This window comes from Cervus canadensis, chromosome 14 (assembly GCF_019320065.1).
Source record: "Cervus canadensis isolate Bull #8, Minnesota chromosome 14, ASM1932006v1, whole genome shotgun sequence".
Classification (NCBI taxonomy): Eukaryota; Metazoa; Chordata; class Mammalia; order Artiodactyla; family Cervidae; genus Cervus; species Cervus canadensis.
The window spans coordinates 43,720,411-43,742,256 of NC_057399.1; the positions used below are offsets into that span (position 1 = coordinate 43,720,411).

A 21,846-nucleotide genomic window follows, 5' to 3' on the forward strand; every position below is an offset into this window, starting at 1 on the left:
TTTCTCTAGCATATATATTACTTAAATACAATCAAACAAGAAATATTTTAAAACCCAAACTAGATTCTTAATACAGAAAGTAAAGAGAGGTAGACTTCAAGTTTACATAGAGAAAGCCACGCAGGGTACTTTTTGAAAACCCACCAAGTGCCAGCCAGTCTGTTGGACACCAGTGCAGAGAAAGATAAACACAGCTCAGTTCTTGCTCTCAAGGAGAGTGTCACTCAGCTGAGCTTCCTGATTCTCCAGTTTGCCACAGAAACACACTATTCAAAAACTTGACTACATCTCCCCTTGTGAATTCTTCCTGGGTTTGCCTGCCTCAGTGACTCCATGGCACAAAAATCAGTATTTATCACCTTCATTCATTTATTCATCAAGCAGGGATTAGGTGCCGTGCGGTGCTGTACTTATTTACTCAGTTGTATCTGACTCTTTGTGATCCCCATGGGCTGGAGCCCACCAGGCTCCTCTGTCCCTGGGAATTCTCCAGGCAAGAATACTGGAGTGGACTGCCATGCCCTCCTCCAGAGGATCTTCCCAACCCAGGGATAGAACCCAGGTCTCCCACATTACAGGCAGATTCTTTACCATCTGAGCCACCAGGGAAGCCCAAGAATACTGGAGGGGATAACCTAAGCTTCTCTAGGGGATCTTCCGACCCAGGAACTGAACCAGGGGCTCCTGCACTACAGGCAGATTCCTTACCAGCTGAGCTACTGGGGAAGCCCCAGGGATTATGTATCTGCCCACTAAATGCCAGGCATGATGCTCAGTGCAAAGACCCTAAAAATGAAGAGGACAAAACCTATCCTTGGGAAGAATACAGTTCAACTCAACAGATTAGCTCACCACCCACTGTATGCATCAGAGCTCCCTTGCAAATACCAACTTATTCTTCTTTGTATTACCAGCCCCTGGCATACTGTAGGGGCTAAATATGTTAATTCATTCCCTGATGAAAAGATCTTTTAGATGGATAATCAGAAGACCACGTTTTGACCACAATACATCACCAAGACACTCCAGGCCTCACTTTCTTCATCAAACAATGAGGTGGCTTATCCTCGCCCCATGTGACTTCAGGAGTCTACTGTTATATGAGTGAATATTCTGATTTCAAGGGAGAGGAATAAACATACTTAACAACCTCAGGATGTGCTTTAAACAATTTTAAGCCCATCTAAGCTATGATTAGTTCAATGACTAGGCCTATGCTGAAATCACATCTTGAAACATTATTGTAACCATTATTGTGGAATTTACTTTCTGATTTTGATATATTGAGTTCTTTTCTTGTCTCTCCTTAACCGTAAAGGTATAATTTGGGTCTGCTGTATTCTTTCAAAGGAAGAATTGGCAAGGTGGTTGCTGTTACTTAGGATAAGTGTATAATCTCTTTGACTTTCTCTTGTTGGGCAAACTGCCCAGTGAATATCAATTTTTTTTTAGCGCTACAAATATGGTTTTAATAGATTCACAGATTTCAAATTATTAGAATTCAGAGCACATCTCTCCCAGGGTGAGCAGATAATTCACAACAATCCATGTAGATGCAAAGGAGATGACGAGAGATCAATCTGGATGTGAATAAGCTGACACATTGGTTTACTGCTCCTTCCCTCTCTACAGCCCGCCCCCTGCCTCCGACACACACACTTTTCATATGAACAAAAATGCCTCTGTGCCTGGGAGTTCAAATTAGTCATAACATCCACTTTAGGGACTGAGGAAGACTTACTGTAAATCAGCCACTCAGAAACCACATTTGACATATTTTGGTTATAATGTAACTATAAGTTGCATAATATTGTACCTATTGATTGGAGCTTGGGATCATAATGGAAAGCAATTGCCATACATTGAAAGCGACCAACCACAAGATAGAAAAGTGTTCCTGAAGAGCCCACAAAGGGAAATCATTTTCCTTAGAATCTAAAACTCCTTATCCTCTAGATAGTATATTCTATCACATCCTTCAGGCTGTATTGTGCCCTCAAGGTGCTAAGGTAACTTAACCTCAAATCACCCAACTCTTCAACTTCCTCAGATCAAGACAAAATCCTAGAAGAGTACAGTGAACTCTTTCTTTATTGAAACAGTCCTGTCTATCCTGAAATTCCACAAAAGACTTACCAGAATAACATCTCACTGGATAACAAAACTCCCAACTGATGGACAATGTTCTAACAGCTCTGTATTACATTCACATTAGAGTCTGCCTCTCTGGTTTTCCTGTCCCTGTCCATTACCTTTAAAAAAATATATTAATTTATTGAGGGAATGACTATACGTCAGGTCCTGTTCAACGCATTTCATTTGCAACGTGCTCTTCCATCTACTTGTCCATACAGAAAGCATGTTCTTCTCTACCATCCTTAAAATATCACTCTTAGAGGCAGTAAACATAAAACAGGAATATCCAGGAAGGAATGAAATGGGATATTACAGAGAAATGATCAAAATCAGTCCACCCACTTATGAGATGAGACGGATGTTAAAGATTTGAACTGCAGCTCAGACTGGATGGTAGGAAACTTTGATTCTTTTTTCATCGCCTCTGCATGATCCCTGACAATAGGTTAGCCTTATCATTTTTGGACCATGACTCCAATAAAAACCCATAACTACAATAAAAAGAACATGTATAATAATTGTGTAACTCGGCGACTCAGCTGGTTTTGGAAACAGATTCTTCTAAGTACTAAAGACATGCATAAGGTTTAGATTTCACTGGGACCTACCTTTTTGTTTTACCTTACACTCTTCTCTAAATCTTCACTAATCTATCAGATGTCACGGTTTAATAGAAGTATTAACTACACCTAGGGAGGTTACTGGGTCCATCTGGAAAAATGTGGTGAGGATTTGAGTCTATGTTTGAAGACTTGAAAGAGCCAAATCACCCTGAGGCTGAATTCTGCTCAGGAACTGTTTTTCAGAAGAAGCAGAAGAGTAGCTAAACAGTTAACAACTTTCCCTCATTCGCAAATCCAGGAGATGGGATATAATTGAAATAAGGCCTATAAATATTCGTGCTTCCATGTGGATAAAGTGTCCATGTGCCCTTGAAAGGGAAAGTGTTAGTCACTTCAGCCATGTCCGACTCTTTGTGACCCCGTGGACTGTAGCTCGCCAGGCTCCTCTGTCCATGGGATTTTTTTCAGGCAAGGATACTGGAATGGGTAGCCATTTCCTTCTCCAGGGGATCTTTCCGACCCAGGGATCAAACCTGGGTCTCTGTGTTGCAGGCAGACTCTTCACCATCTAAGGGAAATGCATTACCTATTCCAGATCACTCTGGTTCTAACGGGATGTTTCAAGTGGTATGCCAAAATTACCGAGGAACATGTCAATGGTTCTTTCTAACAAAAAAGTGAGGATAAGAGCACCTGAACTCACCTGAGAACCACATTATAACAAATGATGGATTCAGCCGAGACAGTCCTCCAGAGGCTCTAGGTTTTTAGAGCTATCCTGAAAACAGTGTATCAGTCCCTAGAGCAGACTCCTCCTCTGGCTAGCCAAAATCCTTCCCTCATCCCCTCCTGTTCTGGCCACACCAACCTCCCCCGTTCAGAGCTAATCAGCATCTCTCCCTGAGTGTGCACCCCACCGCCCGCAGCCTCACATTCCCAGACAGCCGGGAAAAGGATGCACAGGCACAAGTCAGAGTGTGCAGGGTTAATGCTCCCATGGCCACACTGCTCAACCCAGGATGAGCGCCAAGGGGTAAAGGTTCCCCCTTTTATTTTGGGGGAAGACCTATTCATGAGCTATCTCCGATAGCCCCAGTGAGAATAAGCACCGTTAACAGCAGTACCACAGCAATTCATCTTCGTATTGGTTTTGCCTGATTCTTCATTTCTACTCTGGGATCTACCCAAACTGAGTCCTGCATAAAAGGCACTGTCTCAGCATCTGTCTGCAGGAGGACCTAGGTTAAGTTGGCAGGATTCCCTGGATAAGGATATAGCAACCCACTCCAGTACCCTTGCCTGGGAAATCCCATGGACAGAAGAGCCTAGTGGGCTACAGTCCATGGGGTTGCAAGAGTTAGACGGGACTTAGTGACTAAATCACCACTAGGTTAAGTCAGCTTCCAAAAGATCCTAAGCTAACATAGTATCTGACTGTATCAAAACGAGGGAAGAGATGAAATAAGAGACATAATTCATGATAAAAGGAAGAAAATAAATGATAAAGGGAGAGAAAATGAAAAGCACAGGAAGGCTAGATATTTCTATTCAGTAGAATGGACAGCCCATGGAGTAGCTATACTCAGAAAAAATTTGAGGGGTTATAACTTGAAGCCCTTTACTTTTTCCACCAGGGCTTCTACTCAAAAGAGGGCCAGACTATACCCCAGAGCTTTTCATACACTTTGGTCACATGCATCACTCAGCTAGAAAAAGGTCATGTAGCTTCACACTGCCTTCTCAGCTCTCTGAAACCTGCTTCCTATCAGATCTGAGAAGCAGGCTCGAGTAAGCAAGTGGAGAAGAACAGTCAGCCCACTGTTATTAGTCACTTCTTTTTTTTTTTTTTTTAAATATATATTTATTTATTTATTTGACTGCATGAGGTCTTAGGTTACAGCACATGGGATCTTGTTCCCTGACCAGGGTTTGAACCCAGGCCCCCTGCATTGGAAGCACAGAGTCTTAGCCACTGAACCACCAGGGAAGTCCCTATTAGTCACTTCTTTAACCCAGAAGGCATCATGTCCCACCATGTGCCTGACTCCGATCAGCGTATCCCGATTTCAATACTGGTTTCACAAGCACTGTCCTGAAAGGCTTCCAGGAAACAGACCCAAACTCCATCAGACATATCTGCATAGTTCAACAGTAACTGAAAATCCAAGTTGCATAATCCAGAAAAGAGCCAAGTGTAACAGAGAAAATGCATCCTTTCACATAGTGTGAGGTTGTCTTACGCCACAGTTTCTCTCATTAAGCAAACTCTGAACAAAGCATTCATAGGTGATTGGTCTGAAATCTTCTAGTGGTTACTGATTCACAAAACCACAGAAATAATACATAGTCTGCTAACAGTCAGAGGATGCTGTCATGGCATCATGATCACTGTTGAAACTGGGAGATGTGTGGCATTCCTATGAAGATGACACAAAAATCTTCAAAACAATATATCCAAATATCCTTTTCGTCAATTTGGAAATGTCTAACGCTGACAAAGACCAACAGAGAAGGGGAAAAGTACTAACTGTTTAGGGCAAAATGAAATCACAATTTTAAGATTTTATGATACACATTCCTAATTGCCTTGTGAATGGTCCTAAAAGGACTATGCTCTAAACCCATTCTCTCGGTAAGATGAAGTAGGAACAGGTCATCAGCCTCCATTCATAAAAGTCAATCAAGAAGGAATAACCTGTGATTTCTCTTTTCAATAGTTCCTTAGATAAATCATAGGATACCACTATCAAATTCTGTTAAAGAATAAAAGAATGTCATGGAATAGGTAAGCACTCTGAGAGCAAGATCAATCAGATTGACAGCTTTGATTTAATTTCCCATAAGCAAAGTTTTCATTTGGGGACATAGAAAAAACAACTTCATGGAGTCTGGGTTGTGGCGGGGGTGGGCACTAAGAAAGCAGGCAGGGTAAATAAAGGCAAAAAACATCAAGCAAAAGTTCTGAATCAAATACTAAATAATGACACTAGCAATTTCCTCTTGCACTAGGATTCTGTTTAGTTTTTTTGTGTGTGTGTGTGAAACATTTCTGTGTTCTACTCTCTGGCTGACAAGAACACTTTCCATTTCATACAAAAGATAACGAATGTTCCTTGCATGTGTTAGACATGGACTTATATGACTGATGGTTATAAACAAAATTCCTTTGCACATCAAAGAAAAAAAACTTTGTTTATTCAAGAAATTCCTAATGGTTTCATTTATAAGTAAAACTTTCTCTTTATTTGAGATCCAGTGGCACAGCAGAGTGTAGCTGGAAGACAGCAGGTAGCTCTCATAATGAACTTTGCACAGTTTTGAGAAAATAATATCTGAAGGCAGTTCCTTCTTCTGAGGTCAGTAGATTAGTGGTTCAAAAAGAATAAACTATCCAGGGAACATCCTGAGATTTAAAAAAAAAAAAAAACCCACACAACTGGAGGAGGAAAGGAGGAACATTCTCACTAATTAAAATTTCCAGTTCTTATGGTCCTCTACATACACAAACCCCAGTCAAGTAAAGCCTGCAGGATCAGGCCTGTACTAAGAAAAAGTATACCATCATCACATTAATTGTATTATTACTTCATAATGCTAACTAGCCAGGTTTACACAGTAGAGATTAAATAACAAGATAATCTTATAAACAATGCTCATTTCATCAGTGTACCAAATAAGTTTGATTTATATCTCTGACTGTTCTTCTAATTAATTTATGCACCCACATGCTTTAACTTACACAGACAGACACCTACACTGGGGTAGAGATAGCTACTTTTTTAACGCCTTGAACTTTGATACGGGTTCATGTTTAGACTTCCCAGTGTTGCTGTTTTAGTTCCCCTACACTTCAAAAATGAAGTGACTGGTAAAATACCTTGCATTAAAGTTGAAGCATGCAGAAAGAAAATATTTGATCAAACTCAATACCTATCTCCCCTGCCAACTTTTATATGCTGAATTTTAGTGAGTATAGTTTCATTCAATCTTATAACCAGACCCACTCACCCCTAAGTTGCAAAATTACTTCTACTTAAAATATTCCCTTCTAAGCCTTTTTTGGATATATAGGTTCACCTCACTACGGCATCAATCCTAAACTCCTATATTTGTTGTAACACAGTTTCTAGTGACTGAAAGTGGGGGAAAAGGCTGCTAATTTTCAAAAAACATATCATTTCTACTAATATCAGGGGCTTGGATAAATAATGTACTCTCTAGAATGCTGTATTACCACTGCGAGTGTCACAGAAATAAAACAATCCATACAGGGAAGAAAATTCAACTCATTCCAATTCTTTAACCAGGAAGATAAAAAAACGACATTTCTGAATCTAGACCCGCTTACAATAAGCTATCAGTGACATGATGCTAATGCCAGCACTCCATGAAAACCCTTAAAAAATAAAAACCTAAAGGAATATCCTGGTGTCAGGATTAGTCCAGTTTAGTCATTTCACAACTTCCACGGATGGTTTCAGTGTAGGGATGAATCAGGCAAGCAGAAAGATTTTTACTTGTCTCTGATATAAAACTTTTATTTATGTATTTGATCAATGTTTATTTGTAGGACCTTAATACAATAACAGATGTCAGCTACATTATATCTGTTCTTGATTATAAACTCCTAGAGGGCAGAGACCCTGTCTATTCAGCTCACTTTTTATAGGACACAAACACAGTACCATACCCAAAAAGGCACTTAAAGATGGTTTTTATAATAACAGTGATTTCAAGGGGACTTGGTCGTCTCCTACACTCCATGAAACTCCACTGGCACATACTGAACATTTAAGAGTAACAACTTTATATTCTTGAGCAATTCCATTCTTCAGATGTCGACAATGGCACTTTTCTTTTGAAACAGGGATTACTTAGATGGGACAATTTCCACTTCTTAATGTTCAAGGGTTAGTTTTGTCCAATATCTAAATTCTATACTAACTGACAATGCAAGCTTTAAAAAAAAAAAAAAGCCAGACCCAAACATTCCACTTCTTAGCATCAAGTTTGCACCTGCATCAGGCAGAAGGACCTACTCTTTTTGTGGGGTAACATGCTAAGACCACTACTGTGGTTCCTAAAACGGTGGCTTCTTTGCATTCTTTCTGTCCATTCAAATCATACTGAACAAGAGATACACTGAGTTAAATAATTTCTACGATAAACTTAGAACACAGTCATATAATGTTTATAAATGCTAAAGGAATAAAAAGCCAGTAGACAGTATTATAAAGGTTCTCACACATCAGAAATGGAGAATTTTCACTAACTAGGTAATTTGAGGCAAGCCTTTTAAAATTTCTGGGTCTTGGTTTTCAAATCTGTAAAATGGAGACCTTACATTATATAACTTCAGTTTGTTTCCAGGTTTAAATTTTGAAATCACATGTGTCCTAAAGAATCTCACAAAAAGTGAGGTTCCATTATCCAGCCAAACAAAAGGCTTTTCTTCTTTCTTTTGTGAGTGAAGGAAGGGAGACTATATGTTCTCAATGTAAATTATTTACTATGCCTAGCTCCAACAAAATATCCAAACAGAACATCACCAGCTATTTTTGTAAACAAAATATGTGGATATGGATATACACGTTGTATGTATATACCAAATGCATATACATGCACACACTCCAAAACACATAATTCTCTCTATTGTAGCCAAGAATTAAAATAGTTTCCAGTTTTCTCATTTTTTCTCTCTCACTCTCTATTGAAGCCAAGAATTAAAATACTTCCCAGTTTTCTCATTTTTTCTTTCTCCCTTCATGAAGCATCTATGAAGCTACTACAACATAGGAACTCACATAAAGTAAAAATATAAGCATCTTATTCAACATTTCTTATATTAATACTGACAGTTCCCAACACGATCAGCTTAAGTTAAGCTGGTCCTCTGCAATCTCAACAGCATCCTCTCATAGAAACAGTGGTATTGAGAAAGGATGCAGAATGCAGTCCTCAGGCCATTCAACCAACATCTACTTCATCTATAACGTACCTGAAATACGCAATTCAAGACACAGAATTTACAAATTAAATACTACTTAGGCAGACAGTGATAGTAACAACAGCAGAAAAAGAATAAAGAAGTTCCTATAGATGTAGGGACAACCAATTCATACACCATCAAAATAAAACATGGGAGGCGACTTAAGTTCATGAAACTACTTATTTTTATCTCTAATTTACTAAAACACTTCCAGAAGAAAACTTTGAGCAACTTTATTTTTTATTTAATTTTTATTTTATAATGGAGTGTAAACGATTTCTATATAGTTTCAGGTGGACAGCAAAGTGATTCAATTATACATATACATGTATTTATTCTTTTTCAGATTCCTTCCCCATATAGGTCATTAAAGAATACTGAGAAGAGCTCCCTGTGCTATATAGTAGGTCCTTGGTAGTTATCTATTTTATATATAGTAGTGTGTATATGTTAATCCCAAACTCTTAACTTATCTGTCACACCCACCCCCGCAACAGTTCCCCTTTGATAATCATTAAGTTTGTTCAATATACTATCATTTTCTTATTAGAGAAACAAATAAATGCCCTATGAATGCAGTGATTTATTGCAAGTAAAGAAAGAAAAACAGGTGTCTCATTCAAAAGTTCCTAGGTTCCCTTGGATCCCTATTCTTGGAGGAATAATTGTTAAAGCATCTAAAGGCAAATAATCTTTAAATGATAGATACGTGAAATTTTCAGAAAAAAAATTTCTTCTTAATTTTTATCTGCTGAGCCAATAGATGTTAGTAGATACATTTATATAATAGCAATAACCCATGCACATCACTATTTCACAGTGCCCCAACACACACACATCAACTCCTTCAATCCTTCCTTCCAACAATGCCAAGAAGATAGAAGAACACAAGTCTTCCTATTCTATTCCATCAATTAAAATTAAATCCAAAGATCAATACACACAAGAAACAATTCCATTCAAGCATCCAGGTAAAGGGATAATTTAGTGAGTAGTCTGCATTCCTTTAAAAAAAAAACAAACTAATCAAGTTTCACTCATATTCCTTGAAAAAAAAATCCACCAATGGTCATATACAAGTTTATATTAAAATGCAACCTAAATTTTCTAAGCTCTCAATTGAATTACAGATATTAATCTTTTAACTAGTTGCAGCAACATTTATAACACTATAAAGGAAAATATAACAGCAGTTTGCTTCTTTGGAGGATGGAGAATGAGAACTGGATCTAGGGAGAATTGACTATCAAAGGATAAAAAAAAGTGAGAAAATGGAAAAGGAAAAGATAAAGGAGACATACAATGGGGGAGAGAGAAGGGCAGTGAGGTAGCTAGGGGATGGACAGGGCAAAGTGAGATAAGTCATTCCTAGCAAAATGGCTCTTGTTGAAACCTTGCCAGGGCTCTGGACCACTGCCTCTGCCTGCAAGAGGGATGACTTCTTTGATGGTTTTTAAAAAATGCTTCCTATATCTAAACAGCCTCATTTTAATTTTTTCAGATTCCTGCATTGATTTTTAAATAAAAGTTCAAATTTGAAGACGCTGCTCATGTGTAAAAGGAATGACTTTTATTTTAGAAATGTACTTTGGAACCTACACATCATTGCTCAGCTTAGAGCTCAAAACCTCAGAGATGTCCCAACATTCCAACCTGACAGTCTTGCCTTTGTAAAAAAGTGAAAACTGCTTCTTTCCACTGTGCCTAAAAATTATATTTGAAATCAGCTTCACTGATTGTGCAAAGTCTTAAAAATATGCACATCTTCTTCAGGAGTTATCTATCACCAAAGAGAGTTGATTGTGTTCTCAAGAAAACAATGTTGATGTGCCCAAAGTGAAGGAAGCTCTTGAAAGGACATCCAAAGTTGGTCATCAGAAATCGTCCTCCAGCCTGGAGTAGGTATGCAGAGCAAAGGCACCCAATACTGTAATCAAAGCCAGAATCCATGAAAGGGTCAGCTATGAATCAATTCAGCCTGACTTAGCAGATGAAGTACTCCATCGACCCACCCACTGTGACCTGAAGGCTTGCTTCTTTCTACCCACCCACCTATCCCTCTTCTCTGTGCTCTTAATAAACCCACTGGTCCTGCCTCAATGCCATAAGCATCCTTTTATGTAAAAATTCATTAAATACTGTACCACTCTCAATATATTGATCCTACAAACTGTAACTCCATGAAGTGGTTCAACACGATGTCATCACCACAGAGCAACTTGTTTCATTTACAGTATCTGTTTCACTTCTACTCATGAGCTAATATAATTCAATTTTTTTTAACTGCACACAGGCTGCTAGACACATGTGCATGGCAAATGGAATCTGAACTTAGCTTAACAGCCTCATTTATTCCTGATGGTTTAAATTATTTCATCACAATTAATGACACCCCCTCAGCTTCCTGTGCAGCGCTGCCAGATGTTCAGAGACCACAAAGCCACTCTCTTCTTTGACGGCTGGTGACAAGTCGTCCTCTGAAGGACGTTCCCTAGGCACGCGGACTGGATGACACCTCCATTGCTTTGCACCTCTCTGCCTCCCAGAGTAACCATGTAGAGGAAAAAGCAGGAAGGCATGAGCAACCAGCAAATGCATTAGCGAGAGCAAATTATGTGAAGTGATCTAAACTCGCAGGAACTTGGCTCCTGCCACAGGAGTTCCTAACCTTGTTGTTTTATGAAAGCACTCTTCGCCTCCACCTTCTCAGCCACTGGCATCCACTGAGGGCCTGGCCTGGCGTCAGTCCTCGGGAAACACGGAAGGACCTGAAAAATACAAGCTTTTCCACGGGGATCCTTTTCGACCTTTTGTTTTGGGGGGCGTTGTTTAAACTTACTACCCTCTTCATGACCTTTTGTTTTGGGGGGCGTTGTTTAAACTTACTACCCTCTTCATGACTGTTGCCTCATTTTTCAGAGAACAGTGTCTTCAACTACAATTATCTTCTTACCCTGTTCAACAGGCACTTCCCATAGAAACATGCAACATTTTGGCAACTTGGGGTAAAGAGCTGTGCCCTTTTTTCTTTGTAAAGTTTTACTGAAGTGCAATATAATTGAGAGGACAAAAGTTACAAACATTTCATGTATACACCTTGATGGGTTTCATTTACCTCTTTTTCTCAGCCTTAAGTAGGATTTCTTCTTTTCAGAAGCTGTTGGCTTTTCGGTTTTGTTCTTGTTGGGTTTTGTTTGTCATCGCTTTACTTTTTAAAAAGAACAGAATGAAAAAGAGACTTCACATGTTTTCCTATTTTGAGTCTCACATGGGCAAAGCCATTTACTTAAGAGTTAAAAACAATTTTTTTCTTCTGAAACTCATAAACAGTAACTTTCTTATATTCATCATTTGTTTCATAGAAAAAATAAATTCGCATAATGACAGGTAGCTAAGAGGGCAGCAGAAATAGTAAACATGAGCACTGTTACAATAAGAATTCAATACTATGGCTCTAATTTGGAAAACACGTTCCATCAACTAGGGAACATGTGGCAGACATTTTATGGATTATTTTTTAAATGTTTAAAAAAAAAAACAAAAACGCTGATCTTATTCAGGGAATAAGGGGCCTTTTCGTTTGCCAAAAAGTGTAATAGGAAAACTGAAAGGCCACCTGGGTCAGCCCACCCTATAGTATGAACATAAGCTATAAGAGCATTTTGGAAAATATTTTTAAACTGAGATGAGAAAAAAATCAATATCAATACAGATTCTGAGCAGATGCAAGAGGCTTCTGTGCATGTTAGTGATTATGTGTGTGGCCTACACAGGCTAATTTCAAATGCCTCCAAAACTCACTGTACATTCTCTTTTATAAACTATTTGGGATTAAAACTAGGACCTTATCCATATCAACTTTGACAATGGACACAAATACAGGGTAGGCTAATCAAGCCAAACAAGTTGAATTTTCCCCCTCATGGATGGCTTTTTAGATCTTAAATGACTACTGAATTTTACCAGACATGCTACACTTAGTGTTTTGACAGTTGTTTATTAAAACTACTTTCCTAGGAAGTCCACGAAAACCACCAGTCTAGCTTTTATCAGAACTGAGACCATCAGAGAGAAGTCGTGATGATGGTATACTTGCAGCAAGCAGACAACAATAGGAAACTCTAAGCACTCCCAGAGTTGCATCAAATTTTCCATGGACCAAAACTAAAATGAAATCGTTCAATTACTGAGAGGTAGATAAGTAAAATAAACAACTAATTTCATACAGCGAAGTTGAGAGAAAGTCATATGGACCTCATTCTGTCGTCTCCAAACACATTTTATCGGAGGGAAAAAAAGGAGCTGAATCAACTTTAAACTCTCATGTAGGGATGTATTGCTTGTGTGTCCCTGGCAGATGTGGAAAGGAGATGAAATGGGCAGGGGAGAATCAAATATCCCATCGCTGCAGGTTTGCTAAGGGAAAGAACACTGCAAAGATCTCACATCTGGCAATCATTTGTCAATAGCTGGAAAGAGAGCGGCAGGAAACTTTCTGGCTCTTGGAGAAGATGAAAAGACAAAAACCATGTGTCTCACACACACACACACACACACATACACACACACACTCTCCCTCTCTCTGCAATGGTACAATGACTACTACACTTATTCTCCACCCCTCCCCTTCCCTCTAAATTTAATGATCTTCAGATATACTCGACTCCATGGTCAAAAACATGCAGTCACTTGACTTGTTAAAGCTGCAGTGTATGTACATTTTTCAAATAAACCCCAGGGCTGATGTTAGAAAATCAAAATCAGTCAAGCATAGACCGCCTGGTACTTTGGGCAGGAATCCTTGTGGTTTAGTCAATAAACAGAATCTGAATGAAAGACACCACAGTAACCAGACAGTAAGGTTTTGAACAGTTCTGAACCTGAACGGGGGCTGGGGCATGCGGCTGGGCTTAGGGACCACGGACATGGCTCCCCGGCCCCTCGGATGGCTCCCTCGCCCCGTGACAGGACTGCTTAGCACAAGGTCATCTGCTGTTCCCAACACACACTCAGTAAGAAAAGGCGAGCTTATATTTCAGAGATGCTGGGAGGGAATTCGGGAAGGGAACAACTTGGTGGTGGTGGTTTTAAATCTATTTAATAGGGTAAGAAAGGGAGAATCTCAGTTTCCGGGTGTTCATATGGATGATAACAAAATATAAAATTTGCTAGCTTCATTATGAGTTCACAAAAATGACCAGTTTCGCCCCATTAGGGTTCCCATATAATAAAAAGTTTTCCAGACAACTCGTGCAAAATTAATTAACTTTTCCCAAATCCTAGGAATGTAAACCTGTTTCTAGTGATCGATAGGCTTCAATGGGTGGCTCAGCCTTGCCCTTATGCTGCATTTAACCAGCCGAGCGCATCCTGTGATGCTGTAAGTGAATGCTGCAGGTTGTTTAATAACCTGGCAAATTCACAGTAGCTTGTCAAATTATTACAGGAACAGTGTCATCACTAAACAAGCCTGATCACGGTTAATTACAATGCAGACTAGAGAGCAGCCACAATTGTTCATTAATTACAGGAAGCACCTCATTTAAATTTTATGGAAATTTACACTTGCACCCCGGTATGTCTGGAAAAAAAAGTGATCCTTCATGCATTCATAGAAGAAAGAAGTCTGTGGTTTATGAAACATCACAGTAAATTGTGTCTAATCGGGTACTGAAATATTGGTTTATTATTTACTCTAATTTTCTAAGCACTTCAGTGGTGAAAAATACCAAGTCAAACCCCACATCTTACATTTCCAACCAAGAAAGGAACTGTTACTAGGCTAAATGTAACAACACACAATGAGGTGCAGTCAGACTAAAATAGTCAATTTTTTTTCTGATTAAAAATCAAATATTTAACAGCAACCAAGGGAGGTCTAAGGGTTTCCCCAGTGACTCAGACAGTAAAGAATATGCCTGTAATGCAAGAGACTAGGGTTCGATTCCTGAGTCAGGAAGATCCCCTGGAGAAGGGAATGGCAATCCACTCCAGTATTCTTGCCTGGAGAATCCCATGGACAGAGGAGCGTAGTGGGCTACAGTACATGGGGTCACAAAGAGTTGGACATGACTGAGCAACTAACACTAAGGGAGGTCTAAACTAGAATGACCATTTCCCATAAAATAATTATATAAAAGGACAATTTGGGGGTCTGTACATCAGTTAACCTTCCAGAGCTAAAGAAAGTACACAGTTTCATACCCACTTCAAAAGCCACTGAAGAAAACCAAGAAAGTCAGACAGCGAATCTAAAGTCTGGATTGTCCAGCTACTTCTCTAAATCAAGTATATCAACACAAAAAAACCAGCAGATAGCCTTACAAAAGTCAAGTCAGGCACAGACTTCAACGATGACAGTCATTCAAAACCAACAGCAAAAAAAAAAAACAAAACCCAACAGCATATTCATGAAAGAGTGTCAGGGATCCTGGGACTACTAAATAATAAAGCTGCTAAGACATCTGAAATTTGGGGACCAAAGGAAAGGGGTAAAGGAAAACAGGTAAGAGGAGGGAGGGGCTCCATGAGTCCTGAGATCTCATGTCAGCGAAAACAGAAAAGTAAACTAGTTATGGGTGCCGTATGTCTAAAGGAAAATCCTTCACAGAAAAGGATATAAACAAGCCAGAGCTCCTAAATCGAGGTGTACAAGAGGTTATTCTCAGAATCAAGAGGCCAAACAGCAAATCCTCTTGTGGTTATAATACCTGGCCCCACGGGAAAGTCCGAGATCCAAGCAGGAAAAGTAAACGACCCTGGCCAGTCCTACGGTTAGTTCCCTGGAGTGCAGAGTTGGACTAAAAAATAAGAAATGGCTCACTCGATAGGAAAAAAGAAAACAAAACAGAATACACATACCACGGCACGAATGAAAGGACTCTAAGCTAAAAGCTACTCCTGGAATTGTTACCTGGTGAGGAACGTATTAAGTCTCAAGTTTATTATGACAAACATAACATGAATATGTACCAGATATCATCAGAATGTATGAAAGCCGAATTGAGAAAGGAACAGGAAAAGAGAGAAATAAATGATTCAAATGGGTCCCAGTTAATTCACCAGCGCATCGTAGTTGACTATCTTTTCACAGATTCAACTTTTCCATACTGTCCGCCAAAATGCTGTTGCAAGATGAGGCATCTAACAAAATGAGCACTTTCTTTTCTTTACCCAGTAACTTGGTCTTCCTTGCAAGGCTCACAAAGCACTGTCAACTCCACAATATGTTTAGCTACCTACTACCACAGTTTCACTTCAACGTGAAACTCCCTTGGCATGTCAAAGCAATATGTTCCACTGGTCTCTTTCAGGTTTGTTTCACACACTCACATCTGCAAAAACCATCGCTCTTTGCGCCATAACTCAACGTTCAAAAACAGATTATCCAACAACCACCCATGACAGACCATTCCAGGTGATGTGTTTGAAGAACATCACTCGTCCCCCCACCCCGAAGGGGTCAAGGATCAGACCACTCTTCACGAAAAGTCTTCCATCACTCGGCACATGTGTGTCACAACCAAGTTGTGAGCTTTCTAAAACTGGGAAGCGTATGGTCATGTCTCGTTCTTGCCACACCTGCTTTTCTGCTGGATCACAGCCACACACCACCCAGACAGCACCAGCATAGGGCACTGCAGACCTCACGTGGTCGTTCCAAGGCCAGGAGCAGGTATGCAGAAGATGGTGTCCCCCTTCAGAGCCTCGTAAAAAATGAAACTTCCTACGACCACCACTTCCACCATCACACCCACCTTGAAGAAGTCAATTTTTAGAACTATTCTCTTTTCTCATGCAGGGTGTCTAAATCAGTAAAAAAAAAAAGAAAAAAAAATGTTTTAACACTGAGCTCACTATGCTTATCCCCTAAGCCTTAAAATTTAGAAAATGATGCCAAACAAAGGCCCTAAAAAACAGTACGTGTGTGCTCACGCTAGGGAGGTGCCATCCACGTGGAAACTTGAGCCTGCATTTTTGCATCATTGATACACACATTCCTTAACTATTACCAGGTACCCAGCAGCGGAGGTAGGCCTTGGGCCAAGATGTCATATTTATATTTTTAATCTGCAACATACCACTCCGCTTCTAATTTCCCAAGACCATGCAATGAATTCCAAGTCAATACTTTGATGAAAAATGTTCTTTGCTAATAAACTTAATATTACACCAGAGGACCTATCTCCCAAACCATGAAGAAGAAAGATAATATTATTAACTCCTATTTTTCTAATACAGTGCCCAGCTGAACAGCTTCCATTCTCCTGAGCTGGGAGACTACAGGGCAGGAAGCATGACTGGCTTGCCCATGTGTCCCCAGAGCCTAGCATCCTCTCAGCACATAATAACAATGATTTGAAAAGATGAGAGCTAGGATTCCCAGAGTGCCTGCTACATCCTGGCCCTGTGCTAAATGCTAGGTATGTGTTAGAACATTTAATCTTCATTAGTCAGCTATTAAGGGATATCTCCATTTCACAGATGAGGAAGCTAAAGCCCAGTTAGGTTGGGTGACTTGCCAAAGGACTCCCGGCAACTTGTGTCAACCTAAGCAGGCAGCATTCAGAAATCATGTTTTTATTCACTGCAGTATATATACCATGTCTTGACTTCTTGAATGAGCAAATGAATGATCTCTAATTACAGACAATTTATCCTGAAAAGGACTTTTTGCTGCACAGATGCTCCACCAACCCCTCTTTCAGTCCCAGCAGCTGCCGGATGGCATCTGATGTATCTGTTCAGCATTCAGAGACCCCTGGTACTGTCACAACACCCCCGACTGATAAAACAGTAAGACTCCGACCTGGACTTCCAGCCTCTGGTCTGGCTCCTCCAGGTTTGGGCAGAAGTCTGCACCCAGCACTCTGCCAGCGCATGCCACTGGGACCTGGGGGAATATGGCCGAGTTAGATGCTGGCTGTGGAGACTGTTGAGAACTACACACAGACACACAACCCAAACACAGGGACATCCCAGCTGCAGCTCTGCAACAAGCCGTCATGGCCTCACAGGGTTTGAACACTTAGTAGGTCAAATATATTGTAAACATCATACACCCAAGTTTACTGACTACCAAAAGGTAAATTCTAAGAAGAAAAAATACACATAAATGTTGTTGTCCCTTGTATCCACAGCATACAGCACAAAAGCAGGCATTTAATAAATATCTGTGGACTGTAGAAAGGAGAAGAGAGGAAGGGAAGTCAGGGGGAAGGAAGGGAGGAAATGAGGGAAAGCGGGAAAAAAAAAACAATTTCTGCTTGAAATTGGTGGCTTTTTTTCTCTTACCTTTCTTAAGTGGGAATTCAGAAAACTGCATTCTATAATGCCTAAAGTTTCTTTCCACTCTTAAAATACTTGTTCAAATTTATTTTTTCTCTTCCTGGTGTAGGCCAATAATTACCAACATGTATTATTTACTTACTGTATTTAAACTATATTTAAGAGCCTTATGTTTTCTCTAACAATACAAATGACAAAAAAGGTATGATTCAGTGTATGTTTTTCTATATCTAATCTTACAGTGAAAGCCACTAAGATTCCCTTTCAAAACTGTTACCTATTATAATTAGCCCAGTCTCATCATGAAATATTGCCTACTTAGTAGTCACTTGGCTTACTTCATCTTTAAATGTTTAAGATAGAAAAGGACTTAGTTTCCATTGAAACCTATTTTCTGCTTTTTATAATTTTCTCTATATCACTACTCAATATTTCCAAATATTTACTACCTCCATTAATCATACAACTATCTCGTTGTTCAGCCACTAAGTCGCGTCTGACTTTCTGCGACCCCATGGACTGCAACACGCCAGGATTCCTGTCCTTCACTATCTCCCAGACTTTGCTCAAAGTCATGTCCACTGAGTCAGTGATGCCAATCAACCATCTCATTCTCTGTTGCCCCCTTCTCCTTCTGACCTCAATCTTTTCCAGCATCAGGGTCTTTTCCAATGAGCCAGCTCTTATCTATGTGTATTCAGATTTCAATTCATCAATCAGCTCCATCTCACCTGTGTCTTCTTTCCCTCTCAAAGGCTTCTTTGGTGTTTTATTTTTTTAATAGGATCATCTATGCCCATCAATTCTCTTTGTTCAGAGATCATTTTTCAGCCAAGCATGCTGCCTTAGAAGGTGTTACCTTCTTTCTTTTGACCAACAAATCTGTTCACTTTTCTAAATTTAAACAATTTTCAATAAAGTCCACTTTGCAAGTTCACTAGTGAATATCACTAACATATATATTTTTTAAAAAACAGTCAACTTTTCAAGCATTTTTAGGTCCAACCTGTCTGTTCCTTTCAACTCTTTTATTCCTTCTTCTTGCCTATTTCCATACGGTGATGTCAATAGAATGAATAGAAGCTGTCTTTGAAATTAATCACTCTTCATCCATGAATTTCCTCACTTGGAGCCTGAGAAAGGAAAGGAGCTCACATTTACTGAGCACTTGTAATGTGCCAGTCGCTGTGTGGGTACCTTACATCAAGAAAAACTGTTTTTTCCTTTAAACAATCTTATGATAGTAAAGAGTCTGCCTGCAATCCAGGAGACTGGGGTTCGATCCCTGGGTTGGGAAGATCCCCTGGAGAAGGAAATGGCAAACCCACTCCAGTAATCTTGCCTGGAGAATCCCATGGATGGAGGAGGCTGTCAGGTACAGTCCATGGGTCACAAAGAGCTGGACACGACTGAGTGACTTCACTTTCACTTTTCATGGGGTATGAGGATCTACATTTTGCAAAAAAAAAGAGGAGGCTTTAGAGTAGGTATATAACTAACTCAGAGGCACATGCTAGAAAGTTACAAGGCCCAAACTTAAAATGAGAAAGAGCAAGAACATATGTCAAAGAAGTTAATGGAAAACACATAAAAGTTGCATTTAGTGGCATCCATTCTAGAAGTATGTGTGGATGTTTCATATGTTAGAAATAACAAAGAAACAATTAAAGGAAATGAAGAAAGTATCACCAGAAATAAAGACTTACTATTCCCTGCTCTTCGGTCCAGGACAACATAGGCAAGGTTAAAGGGGACTTCTCCTCTGACTTGAGGAATGAGCAGGAAAGGGGGCATGGAGAAGCGCAGACACACGGCATCCGTGTTGTGACACACACAGAACGCCGCGGATCCCACCCCACCATGACACAAGGGGGGTGGCCCCAGTGAGTTGGGCTACAGTAATTCTCCCTAGGGTACAAAAGAAGAACTGGGGAAAAATTACTCTTAGAATATTTCCTATCAAAACAACCCCTCAAAAGCTTCCTATGAAGCCTTAATGAAGGTGATTACTTAACTGATTACAGCAGATTCCATAAGCCAGAAGGTATATGCTGCAAATGAAGTGTAAACAATACTTCATTTCATATACACAGAAGAATTCCCACTTACTTTAATATTAGTTGACCATATCACGAAGTTTCTAGTTCCTTTCTACCCTCACAGACGGCATTTATAAACACCCTCAAGAGGCACAGAGAAAGTTAAACAACTACAATTACACTCAATTACAACCTCAAACACTTAGAAATACACAGTTTCCAAGAGAAAACAAAAAGGTCTGTGAGCAACTTGGGAGGAAACAGTGCCAGGCTACTGGAATGTTTCAACTATCCAAATCACAAAAAGGAACTAAGAGGAAAGTAAGGCATGCTCTCCGTCTTAGAATCCTAGAATTTCTGAGCAGAAAAGAAAATCCTCATGATCCGTGAAAATGGGCTTCCTTAAAAATGAAAAAATTTGAGATCTGAACTAAAACCACAAAGTTTCACTCATGAGTTCACCATCTAACAATACTCCCCTACTGGGCCCACCACAATTAGAGTCATTAATTATCAGACAGGGAAAAAGTATAAGGGGAAAGCAAGCTATATCTGTTTCTAGTTCGTCACAATGTCCCAAGGAAAATACAAAGGATATAAAAGCTTGATAACTTAATTAGTAATAATTTTGCACACCTAGACAATTAGGCCTTTTGATTCAGAAGTCTTAGTAGTTAGCCAGCTAGTTATAAGCAATCAAAATATTCCTGTCAGAAATAGCAGACATTAAAAAGAAAAAAATTGGCCACGCCACCCAGTATTGTGGGATCTTAGTTCCCTGACCAGGAATAGTTCCTCACCCCCTGCAGTGGAAGCAGAGAGACCTAACAACTAAACAGCCAGGGAGTTCCCCTTAACTAGTTTTTACTCCACGATAAGATACTAAAATAGGATGTCTACCCCTGCTTTCAATGCAACTGAAAATTCAAACTGATTTGGAGAATTCCAGTTTTGTTCCTCTTGTCTTTATGCTAATATTCAGCGTGCACTTCAACATCATACTTTAAAACAAAATTTACCATGATTTTCACAAAATTTTCATGGTGATTTTTATCTCTGCAAGTAGTAGGACTAAGAGGACTTTTTCAAATTCTTTTTTGCATCTTTGTATATTTTGATCTTAAATAAAAACATTTATGTTAAATACAAAGAAAAAAAACTAACCTGATCAGCTGACATTTCTAAACACTAGGCTGAGGGTTTCATTAAGGATGGTAATTGTCTAGCACTCATCTAAATTTCATTCGGCCGGTGCCCTAACAGGAAGTAAGAGGCCCTGAAAGGGACCCTCTAGCATCCCCTGGGAAGCCGGGGCTGAGTGCATATCTTCTCTCATGTACATACCTCAAAGGAATCACGGTGTGCAAGAGAGCTATTTACAACTTACTTTGTGTATAATCAGCAGAAACAAAAGATATGACAACAAGCATAAAGGCCTCTCTCTCTCTCCTCTCAGGAGAATTCAACAAGGGAGGGCCAGTGGGCATTCACTTCAGTGTCAAAAGAGCTTCCAGAAAACACATTTTCTGTGGGGTAGGGAGGAAATATGGCAGGCTTCCTATACACACACACACACAATCTTATGTTTACTGAGATCACACATAAAGACTATCAGAGACCAGACTTCTGAAAAGAAGACAGAAAAAGGCTCCACATTGCAAATGGGAACTACCGTTCAAAATACTTGAAGCTTGTTATGCAACTATATTCCAATAAAACTTAATTTAAAAAAATACTTGAAGCTGAATGGGTGTAGCAGGTGGGTACAGAAGGTGGAAAGGAAGAAAGAATAAGGCACAGAAGTGATAACTTGGGAAAAGAAACATGTTAC

The 21,846-nt window shown here is 39.6% G+C and overlaps 1 protein-coding gene across 14 annotated transcripts in view; it reads right to left on the minus strand.

The window, feature by feature from the left end:
• BNC2 (basonuclin 2) overlaps positions 1-21,846 on the minus strand; it is a 470,337-nt gene that overhangs the window by 262,344 nt on the left and 186,147 nt on the right. For 9 of the 14 annotated variants that reach the window (XM_043486718.1, XM_043486710.1, XM_043486714.1 and 6 more), the window contains one exon: positions 17,498-17,581. The exons of the other annotated variants lie outside the window; for them this stretch is intronic. In XM_043486718.1, the coding sequence (XP_043342653.1) occupies positions 17,498-17,581 (84 nt within the window). The remainder of the gene's footprint in view (positions 1-17,497; positions 17,582-21,846) is intronic. 14 annotated transcript variants of the gene reach the window in all.